This window comes from Plectropomus leopardus, chromosome 20 (genome assembly GCF_026936395.1).
Source record: "Plectropomus leopardus strain MGB_pleo_1.0 chromosome 20, ASM2693639v1, whole genome shotgun sequence".
NCBI lineage: Eukaryota > Metazoa > Chordata > Actinopteri > Perciformes > Serranidae > Plectropomus > Plectropomus leopardus.
Genome location: NC_142195.1, coordinates 721,704 through 733,714, shown reverse-complemented (window position 1 = coordinate 733,714; position 12,011 = coordinate 721,704). Strand labels below are relative to the sequence as shown.

General features: G+C 44.2%; 1 protein-coding gene across 3 annotated transcripts in view; it reads right to left on the bottom strand.

Annotated features, from left to right (window-relative positions):
* Positions 1–12,011, bottom strand: part of LOC121959637 (long-chain fatty acid transport protein 6) — a 69,741-nt gene that overhangs the window by 23,248 nt on the left and 34,482 nt on the right. For all 3 annotated transcript variants that reach the window (XR_015775123.1, XM_088070919.1, XM_042509054.2), the window contains exon 5: positions 1,285–1,479. Coding sequence is in view for 2 of the 3 variants with exons in the window: in XM_088070919.1 (XP_087927045.1) it covers positions 1,285–1,479 (195 nt within the window). In the remaining variant the exon portion in view is untranslated. The remainder of the gene's footprint in view (positions 1–1,284; positions 1,480–12,011) is intronic.

Sequence of the window (12,011 nt, the reverse complement as noted above, 5' to 3'; positions counted from 1 at the left end):
AATGCATCAATAATAGGAATCCAGTTATACAGTTTATATTACTTTGAGATTAGATTTGTTAACAAAAAGTATGACAATACAAAAGACTCAAATCCTAACCTCCAGTGTGAAAGTCCTGAGCATCTACTGTTCATCCATCGCACCTGTCAACATTCAGTGCTACCTAACCTCCCAGCTTTAATCTGACACTTTTATTACATAAATTCACTTGTTAAATCTCAACCGCCCTGGTTGAGACTTTTTTCACAGGCACTTAGAGCAAAATTCAAAGGTGGAAGGTCAAAGAACTCAACTCAACTCAACTCAACTTTATTTATAAAGCACTTTAAAAACAACCACAGCCGAAACAAAGTGCTGTACATACATAGACAAAACAACGCAGATATAAAACAATAAAAAAAAATTTAAAAAATGGATGAAATAAAACAGGTATAAACACTAAGATAATTGTTTTCTTGTTTTTTAAAAAACTATTTAAAAACAATAACTAAAACAAACCATAAAACACTAAAACAGGAGCAGAGTCTCATGCGGGGTTGAAAGCCAAGGAAGAAAAATGGGTTTTAAGACGAGTTTTAAAAATGGACAGTGAGGAGGCTTGTCTAATGTGGAGGGGAAGGTCGCTCCACAATTTAGGAGCAGCAACAGAAAAAGCTCTATCCCCTCTGAGCTTCCGTTTTGACCTCGGTACCTCCAGGAGCAGCAGATCAGCTGACCTGAGGCACCGAACAGAAGCGTGGGGGTGAAGGAGCTCAGAGAGATAAGATGGGGCCAGAACATTGAAAAATTTAAAAACGAATAAAAGAATCTTAAAACGGACTCTAAAGTGCACAGGCAGCCAGTGGAGGGAGGCCAGGATGGGAGTAATGTGCTCCCTCTTATGTACTCCAGTTAAGAGGTGAGCGGCTGCGTTTTGCACCAACTGGAGACGTGCGAGGGAGGACTGACTGACTCCAAAATAAAGTGCATTACAGTAATCCAGCCAAGAAGTGATAAAGGCATGGATTGCTGTTTCAAAGTGCTGTTGTGCGAGGAAAGGCTTCACCTTTGCCAGCCGCCTAATCTGAAAAAAATGGAACTATGTTTTAAGTTGTGTTTATTTTCATGCATGGGAAGGCAGATTTCACAGGAGGAGGAGAAGGAGAAGGAGAAGGAGAAGAAGAAGAAGAAGAAGAAGAAGAAGAAGAAGAAAAGAAGAGAAGAAGAAGAAGACTGTAAAAAGTAACGAAATACAGTGAGTCAGGTCCTGAGGAAACATTACTAAGTGTTGGTGAGGTTACTGACCTTATTGAAATAACTCGCCCTCCCAATTGGTCCGACCTCATCAGTGTAGTTGAGAAAGCCAATGCCAGCCTCAGTTAGGCCGTAACCCTCTCTGATCTTGATCCTCCCAAAGCGCTTGACGAACACTTTCCAAACATCTGACCTGAGACCACTTCCTGCTGCCAGCCGAACTCTGTGAGCCCTCTCCTCTGGAACCTGGAGGCAGGACAAGACTCAGATTAAGGAACAGTCCCACCTTTTGGGAAAAATGCTTATGTGCAGGCTTGTCCAGAGTTAGATGAGAATATTTATCACATATGAGTCCTGTACTGTGAAGGGTCTGGGACATGTTTAGCTTCACTTTGCACAGACTAGTCTGTTTTCAGATAGACCCTGTAGTGTAGGGGACCGAGCTAGAGGAGTGAATGTCCCTCACTGACTTACTTCATCCTGTCCACATAATTAAAATACTAAGGTTACTCTTTGACCTCCAAATTGTTGAATTTCTCTGTCCATTCTTTTATTCTCACGGTAAGGATTAGAAGTTCTGAATCTGGAAAATTGTCCGTAAATAATCGTGTTTAAGTAAAAAAAAAAAAACAGCTTAAAAATGAATGTCTTTGGGGTCCCACCGAAACACACGTGCCTAACGCACTTTTGCCAACTTCCAACTGGTCTCACTTCAAGTTTTCTGAAAACTTGGCAGCCTTTGTTGCCAATGCTCATACTTCCGGCGTGTGACACGCACTTTCATCTCTCAAGCTGCCCAAAAGGTTCTCATGTCAAAACACTGTGACAGCAACACATTAGTTTAACGGCATGGCCTAGCATGGGCATTCAACTCAGAATAATTATCCACTTTGAGCAGTTAATTGTCACAGTTTTAAAATTTTGTGTCTTCAGTGAAGAAACAGATGTAAGATAAGACAAATCAGAGAGGGTTCACAGATGGAAATAACTGTGTCTTTTCACTGACAAGTCTGTAAACTCTGCAATCTGGTTCTACAATACACACAAACTTAGAGGATTTTTTTTCCACAAAAATATTTCCTTTTTAGACACAGAAAGAAATAACCTAATGTAAGCTATTTCATTTCACAAATTTGACAAGGAAAGACAAATGACTAAGAATTTGTCACAGCATTTCACAACTTGCAAAACTTTTTAAGAGTCTGGTTCCTTTTCCCTGTTGAAGGAGTGTGTTGCAGTCGCTGTGCTGCTTAGGTTGCACTTAAAACACATCACATTAACTGCACAGCAATATCTGACCCAGCGTTCTTCATCAAGAAGTCTTGTTGCATAACTTTACAGTGTGGCTCAAAACAAACCAGCACTAAATATGTTCAATTAATTTCACTACACGTGAAAAATCAGTGTGTGAAGGCACCTTCTCAAAGTCACAGTGGAGAGACAGTGACGGCAGCAGATGATGGAGAAGTGAACAGTGAACAGTGCAAGAACTGTCTCAGAATTGTGTGTGAGTGAAAGAAAACCCATTCAATATTCCAATAACCTAATGATAACATAAAGTGGTGGAAGAAGTAACAGGATCATTTATTTAAAGGGGCCCTATTATGCTTTTTGGGGGTTTTCCTTTTCTTTTCTGTTTTGTGTAGCATTTTTCTGCTTGTAAAAGGTCTCCTAAGTAATGAAGCCCAAAGCCTAACCCAAAGGGAGCTCTCTCTCCCTTGATTCAATTCAGTTCAATTTTATTTATAAAGCCCATTATCACAAAACACAGTTTGCCTCAGAGGGCTTTACAGCATACAACATCCCTTTGACCATAGACTCTCACATCATCAAAGGAAAAACTTCCCCAAAGAAACCCTGTAATGGGGGGTAAAAAAAGGTAGAAACCTCAGGAAGAGCGACTGGGGAGGGATCCCTCTTCCAGGATTGACAGACGTGCAATAGATGTCATAAATAACAATTAAATTACAGTAATGACAAAAAGGAAAAAGAGAGAGAAAGAGAGAGGGGAAGAGAGAGGGAGAGAGAAGCACAGCAATAATGGTTACAATAGCATATCATATAACAATAATGATAGACGTAAAATTACTAAATGCACTCTTTGATAGCATGTGATGTTACATGCAAATATCATAAGTGTTGATAAGAGTCCCATGCGTAAATTAATAGTGGAGGCATGACTCATCATAATGGCAGTAGAAGGTTGCGTCAAGCAGGATCATGGCATCAGACAGGACCACAGCAACAGCACAACCAACACCAAGATCAAGGCAAGCCGGAGGTACAGCATCAGTGCAACCACAGCACGAGCACGACCAAAATCAGGATCACATCATCAGCAGAGCCATCACTGCGATCCAGGCGCAGCCAAGATTGCAGCAAAGATTGCAGCCAAGATCCCTAAAAAGACACTGCTCCTGAGCTGCCTGTTGCCTGAGTTTTACTGTTGACTTACATAACTTAGTGACATCACAATGTAACAAATAGGAAAGAATGTGCTTTGAATGCATGGATGTATCATATAGAAGTCTGGATACAGCCATGGGGGTGGGGCCTCGTTCATTCCTATGAGAGCTGCTCATTGGTGCATAAAGCAGAAAAAACACAGAAAAAGCGGGTAATTTCTGCTGGCGGAGAAACCGACCTCCGGATTAGTGACTTGCTAGCTTGAAAGACAGTCTAAAAAATGTAATCTTGCAGCTCTGTTAGACTTAACAAATGTTATTGAACTGGATGGTTAAAATTTAGACAGGGATATAAGCCATTTTGCAGGGGTTCTGACCCTCACAAAAAATGATTAAATGATTTACAGGCGTCTCTTTCCCTGTGTATGTCAACGGGGAAAAGTCTTTCTGGGCCAGTGTGCATCACGTGACCAACCCGAACATGGTAATTCAACTTTTGGCCACTATGTAAAATTTGTATCAACGCCTGGCGCACTTCCTGGGGGCTTGTTTGAGTGTGTATAGAGCCAGCTGGCCAATCAAAGCAGATTGGGCTTCTCGGGAGGCGGTACATAAGCTCAGACAGACTGTTTCAGTCAGAGGTGCTGCAGCAGAGGGAAGTGTGAGACACATGATGTTTTTTTTTTAACATTAAAGCATGTAAACCTTACGGCTGAGATATGTAGGGAGAGGACGCACTCAAGAGGGCTCTTAGTCCACTTCTCAAAACTTTGACATATCTGCCATTACTTGACCTTGCACAGACTTTTTCTCGAAAAGATGAGCAATTCTAAGAACTCCAGACCAGCTAACAGCGTACAAACTCCGGCCACACATGCTGCCACTAGCGCTGCAGGTAAGCTAGCATCACTTGCAGCTAACAACCTACCGCCTTCGACAAAAACCTCGACGGCACCTAAAGAAACCGAGACCGCTGCAGTCATTGCCATGGATCAACTGTCTGCAGAATTTGGAAAACAAAGGACCTCACTAAGGGACGATATCTCCTTCTTGATCCAAGAAGCCGTCAAACCACTGCAGGCATCATTGGACTCACTACAGACAACAGTGAACTCCTTCCGGAGTTGCCTTACCTCCGTTGAGTTTGTAGCCGGTGATAACTTTGAACAGCTGAGTCCACCACTTTTGTCACTTGACAGGCTTGTCGACCTCAAGAACCAGTCACGGAGCGCTAATCTCTGCATAGTAAACATTCCCAAAGGTAGTGAGGTTGGCAAAGACCCAGTGAAATTCATGTCGGAGGTGTTGATGCAAGCAACAAGAGCCCATGTTTTTCCTGCACCGCTCGAGCTGGAGAGAGCCCACCGGACCCCAACATTTAGGACTGGTTGTGGGATATCCCCCTGCACGTTCCTGGTTTGTTTCTCCAGATACCAGCAGAAAGAAACTTTACTGTGCTGGGCCAGAAATCACAAGCTGAAGTATATCAGGATGAAGTATATCGGGTCTATCAGGATGTAGGCACAGCTCTCGCTAAAAAGCTAGCAACATTTAATGGTGTTAAACAATGCCCTGTACCAGAAGAACATGAAGTTCTACCTGTTATACCGGGCCCAGCTGCGAATGATGTTTGGGGACGACGTGCTCACTTTCGACTCGCCTGATGAAGCTCAAGTTTTACCATGACAGGTTTGGAAAGGAGTAGGATTGTATGTTTGTTTAAGGTTTTTTTTTCTCTCATTCTTTGCATTGGACTGTACAGTTGGAGTCAGGTAACCTCTTGAACTGTGCATATTTACTGTGTTATCCTGCCCTGTCAGCAACCCACGGACTCAAGGTATAGACACTGGTTGATGTCACTGCTGGGCAAATCCACATTACACATGCACGTCTGCAGCTTTTCTGTTATACAGATAACTCTTTTATTTTTTTATTTTATTTTATTTTAATTTCTGTCACATAGGCTGTGTTTCACACACTTAGAATGATCATTGTATTACAGATGTTGTTCTGTCTAATAGTGATATATAAATATACTTTTTCGTTCTCACTTCGAATGAATAAAGTTTTTGATTAAGGCTTTTACAAATCACTGGGGGCCTCCTTGGGCAGAGGTATTAAGAGGCTGTATTACCAGAAGTTTTCTGAAATAGCATGTTGTTGCAGGTTCTGCTTGTCACAAAAAATGACGAGGCGAGACTTCTGATTGAAAGCGAACGTCCTTTAGTGAATTAAAAAAGGGAAAACATACATAGTGCGCTAACTAAACGAGAGGTACAGCACGGCAGCCAACAACAACAACAACTGACGTCATCACCTCGCGCAGGTCCTTTCTTTTTTCTACACACTGAACATATTAACTGCTGTTATGAATATTAATGTTAACTTATATTTCAACTTCTTAATTCTTACAAACAATATGTTCCTTCAAATAAATTCTCAACATCCTCCCCCCCGATAAACTACAGTTTATCTGAAGCTCCAAAGGATACAACAGCTGGATGGGTCTCCGCAGAACAGTCCCTGAACTAGTGCGAACTGCACATGATCTCACAAGGCCATCACGACCTGGAAACAGTTCCTCGATTCTTCCCAGTCTCCAGCTCTGCCTTTGGTGTTATCCTCTCCGATGAGCTTGAACATCCCCCACCTTCAGCAGAGAAGGCTGTGGGGTGTCGCAGCGATGTGCTGACTTCAAATCCAGCAAATATTCTCTCCGCCATCTGTTCCAGAAGTTGGTCATAAGTCTCTGTCTGTATCGCCACCTACGTGTCATCTCCTCCTTGTTTGCTGTTGGATGGTTAGTGTCAGCCGGAAATGGCTTAGGGGGCAGGCATGTCAGCCTCTGACCCACCAAGAAGTGAGCAGGTGTCAGTGGCTGTGGCTCATCCACATCATTGTGCACATAAGTGAGCGGCCTCGAGTTTATTATGGCTTCAGCTTCAGTTAGAATGGTGCACATTTCTTCAAAGTTGAGTTTAGCTCTGCCAAGCACTTTTCTGAGAATAATTTTGACAGACCTTACCAGCCTTTCCCAGAATCCGCCCCACCAGGCTGCTCTTTCAGCGATGAACCGCCAGGAGATGCCCTTCTCTGAGAAGAACTCTCGTAGCTGTGGATCTTTGATGCCTTTCCAGAGCTCCTTCAAATCTTGATCAGCTTTCTTGAAGGTCTTGCTTATCTGAGTAAATCACCTTTGCATAATCCTCTTCTTGAGATGAATCTTTTCAGAGCTAGCAGGAAGTTCTCCGTGGACAGATCTGAGACCAGCTCTAAATGCACTGCCTGGTTACAGCAATAAGTGAATAGCGCTTATGTATGATTTTGTCATGGAGCTCTGTGTTTTCACGTAGAGCTGCCCTGCAAAATCAACACCTGTGATCTCAAATGGGGGCGTAATTTCTGTTATTCTGTCCCTTGGCAGTGGTGCAGTAGTCTGTTGTCCAGCCCTTGCTTTGAATTTTTTACAAAGTACACATCTTGACACAACCTTCTTGACTACCTGTCGTGCCCTCAAAATCCAATATTTCTCTCTAGTTTGCACTAAAGTGTTCCGTGACACCTGTGCATTATCTTCTCATGCTGATACTGCACCAACATTTCTGTATATCTGTGGTCGCTGGGCAAAATCCATGGGTGCTTTTCTCTGTAAGAAAGGTCAGAATGCTGGAGCCTTCCTCCCACACTGAGCAGCTCATCTTCATCCAGAAATGGTTTTAGCTCTCGGATTCTGGAGTCAGTGTGTTGGGGCATTTTCCTGCCTTCAGCAGATCAATTTCTGAGCTGAAACACTGGATCTGAGTCACCTTTATCCAATGTTTTCCTGCTTCATTCAGCTCTTCTGCTGTCAGTTCTCACTCAATTTTTGTGCTTGAGCGGGTGTTGGTGACAACCTCTTCATCCAGGCTGTCACTCGGAGCACTGTCTTTAGTTTACTGTACTTCTCCAAACATAATACAGGTTTTAAGTAGTCTGTGTCTTGATTAACCAGCTGTACAGCAATCTGGTATTTGGATCTGAGTTCAGATTTTACCTCATCTTCCTGAACATCATCCTGAGTGCTCTCCGCCTGCTCAGGTGACATCAGAACACAAGGACCAATCCACCACAATGTGCTCTGCTTCAGATCCTGCAACTGTTAGGCCTCTGGTGGGAAGGTCAGCTGGGTTCATTTTCCTTTGCAGTGAGACCATGACTGTGGGTCGGTTTGAGCCTGGATGTCTGTCACCTGTTTGCTACAAACTGTTTCCACTTGTGAGCAGGACTGCGAATCCAGTGTAGCACTATCATAGAGTCGGTCCATAGTCTGAGTTGTGTCTGTCTAGCTGCAGCGCTTTCATGAGGGTGCTCCCAGCCTGGCTGCCATACAGCTCCCATCAGCTCCAGGCGTGGCAGTGTCATCCTTTTGAGTGGGCCCACTCTGGACTTGGACGCAACCAGACTTATGGTCACTTCTCCATCCTTTGTTTCTCCCTGCAGATAAGCAACTGCACAGTAAGCCCTTTTCACTTGAGTCACAGAATACATGAAGTTTTACATCATGGCCATTCTGCTGCAGTGTGTCTCGTATCACCGTGGGATTGACAGCTGGTGCAGTTGAGGGAGCTCTGAACACCACTGTTGCTATTTTTCTGTCAAATCAGGCGGCAGTTCCTCGTCCCACCTGAGCCCTCTCTCCCACATCTCTTGGAATAAGCACTTTATTCTGATGGTGAAGGGAGTCAGGAATCCCTAGAGGGTCAAAAATGCTAGCAGAGGACTGCAGAACGCTTGCTTTGTGTTCTGCCTTTCCTTCAGAATATCAAGCAGCCCCTGAGGTCGAACACAAAATCATCGGGTGACTGGTCTCCACACCAAGCCCAGAACCTTCAGCACTGACCCGCATGTTTCTGGCTGTACAGTGCAATCCATTGAGCTTTCTTGCCATTTTTCTTTGAGCTCAGGAGAGTTCACACACCCATTTACATAGCTCCATGCCTGCGGCAGACATAATGTTCTTGGCTGTTGTTGTCACTGCATGGGCCTCTGTCACTTCACTTGCACTTGAAATAAAGTCATCCACATAAAGTGAGGAGCTGATGTTTTCCACCACTTGTGGGTGTTCTAACTCATATTGTCTCAAGTGCTTCCTTATGGTGGCTGCGAGTAGGAAGGGCTTGACCAAGCTCCAAACACAACTCTTGTCATCCTGAGCATGCGAGCTTCTCGTCCTTCTCTTCTGCTGGTGGGGCCTGTGAACCACAGAAATCTTACAGCATCCTGTCTCTTTCTGAGAGTGAGATCTGCAGAAAGGCTTTCTTGATGTCTGCCATGTATGCAATTTCATGCAGTCTAAACTTGATCAAAACACTCATCAGATCTGGATTCAGATTAGGACCTGTTAAGAGACAGTCATTTAGTGAGGGACTTCCATCTTCGTGGGATGAAGCATCAAACACAACCCGTAGTTTTGTTGTCACCTTATCCTCCTTAGTACAGCGTGATGAGGTAAGTAGTATGTCTCATTGCTTGGTTGTAAGGTGTGCTCCCTTGGCACATCCTCAGCCATTCCTTGGTTTAAGTAGTCCTCCACAACTTCATTGTATCTGCTGTAGAGTGTGGCATCCTTTCTAGTCTCCCTTTCAAATTCTCCAGCCTCCTTTTTGCAATGCGGTAATTGTCTTGGAGTGGAGGGTGGTTTTGTCGCCATGGCAGCTCCACTTGGTAACGCCCATCTTTGAAGATGGTGGTTTCTCAACCGCTGCAATGCTTCCACATCCTCTGGGCTCTCAGGCTTCTCACTTGTGATGCCCAGAGATTCAAGCTCCCAGAATGCATGCAGCTGTTTGTCAATCTGTGCATCCTCACTGAGCTGAATTTGCATACATGTTGTCTCTGTCATGCTGGACACTGCCACTGGGCCCTGTACTGCCCATCCCGAAGGTGCTCTCAGTGCCACCAGGCTCTCTGTCAGTCTTTCACCCGGCCTGATACTATCTGCCAGTAATGATCTGAGCCAATTAGCACAGAAAGCTCAGGTTTGTCATCTCCAGCGAAGTCTGCAAGTAGTTGGAGACCCTCCTTTCATCTCTTTCTGTATATGTTCACCAGGGACCTTCATCAATGCTGTACACACTTTAGGGGTCACAACTGCCTCTATTTCAATGCTCTGTCGCTTGTCCCAGATATTCTCCAAGCTGAGCTTCACTATGTTGCGCTTCACCGTTGTTGGAGCAGAGGAGCCAAATGTGAAGGGTAATTGTCCCTTGTCTAATGACAGGTAGCTGGAGCGCCTCACCACATTCTCATGCACAAACTCCCTGGCTGCCTCCATCTAGCAAGCAGCGGACCATCTTCCTGCTTGTGGGCCCTACAACCCAGGCCTTGGCGGTTTGTAGCAGCACAGTGTTGTCACCATCAAGCTCACCCTTTTCTGCTTGGGGAATTACTGAGGAGATAACAGTGTCCATGTTGGCAGAAACAGCAGGGGGGGGTGCCTCACTTTTCTCACAAATGGCTGCATGATGCCTGCCTCCACATGTGGCACATGACATGCCCTTTAACCTGCAGAACCTTGCGATGTGTTTGGGCCCCAGACACACATAGCACCTGCCAAGCTCTCTTCAGCTTTTCACGTGCTGACACCTGCGGTCTGGACAGTTCTCAGATTTGTGTTCAGCACTATCACAGAACAGGCAGTTTTGTGTCTTCTGGTTGGCAGTGTGTGCAGCTGCGGATGTCATGCTTGGTTTCTTTAGTTTCTGTGTCACTGGCTGAATATGAGTTGCTGCATGTTTTGTTAGCAGACTGGTTCCTCTCTGGTTATATGATCTCATCATTTGCAAAGCTCTTCTCGGCTCTGAACCTCTTCTGCAGGAACTTGAGCACATCAGGCACCCTCCACTCATCCTCATCTCCCTCTGATTGGCTGTAATCAAGAGCCATGTCCTCTGGCATCATCTGGAGCAGTATTGGGCATAACATACCTCCATAGGTGTCTGATACCACTCCCAGTGACTCTAGGCTTCTGATTTGAATTTCACAGTCATCATATAACTGCCTCAATGCACTGACATCAGATGATTTCTTCACAGGAGTGAGATTCAGCAGCTTTGACATGTGGGCATTTACAATGAGATCTTTCCTTCCAAATCTGCCTTGCAGTATATCAACTGCAGCATCATAGTTACTGTCTGTCAGTGTGAGCCCTGCTACTGCCTTTGCAGCCGTTCCAGTGAGGTAAGTTTTCAGGTAGGTAAACTTCTCTCTTTTGCAAAGGGCATCATTGCTATGAATAGCAGTCTCATATTGGCTCCAAAATTCCTGCCATAAACTTACATCTCGCTGAATTTGTCGATCATCAGCTTCGCAGTCTCATCGATCGGGTTGTTGTGCTGAGAGTCATGAGTTTGGCGCTTAGCATCACTTAGCCGAAAGCAGGCCGGGATTGTCGTTATCACAGTCTCGCAGTGCTCTGATCACTTCTGGTGAGCTCAAGCGCTTCCTAACGATGATGCGGTCTCTGTATTCCTCTGTTAGTTCAATCTCCGCCCACGCCCTCCAGCGGTGTGCTCCTCCACTACGTGGTCAAGCTCGCGCAAGCTGTCCTCCTTAGCCGACAACACAGCCAGCATCTCTCGCACACGGCCAATGTCCGGGTCTTCCTTTTTACCAAGCTTCATACATAGTGCACTAACTAAACGAGAGGTACAGCACGGCAGCCAACAACAACAACAACTGACGTCATCACCTCGCGCAGGTCCTTTCTTTTTTCTACACACTGAACATATTAACTGCTGTTATGAATATTAATGTTAACTTATATTTCAACTTCTTAATTCTTACAAACAATATGTTCCTTCAAATAAATTCTCAACACATGTAGCCTGCAGCTTGCCTCAGAGAGAGGGACAAGTATTGCCTTAGTTCTAGTTTTGTTCGTGTTCGGGATATGGGCTAGGGTTACGGGTAGAGACACCACTAGATTTTTGCAGACTTTATTTTATTTTGGTTTTTTAGAGATACCACTTATGAAGGTGGGCACTTATTTTCAACCTTTCTCAAACTTTGTTATTGTTATCACCATTGTACTGTTTGGTTGAACATGGAAACTAATACTAACACAAGAAAGGCTATACGATTTATTAGTTGGAACGTAAAGGGATTAAATGGGCCTGTAAAAAGAGCTAAAATATTCAATCATCTTACATATTTAAAATGCGACATTGCATTTTTACAGGAAACTCACTTACTGAGTGTTTTCCATTCAAATTAAAATTCAAAAATATGTGGAACAGCTATATTGATACATAAAAAGATTCAGTTCAATGCAACTGCTGTTATCTCAGATCTACAAGTGAGATATGTGATGGTACCTGGGTTCCTCTTCAAAGA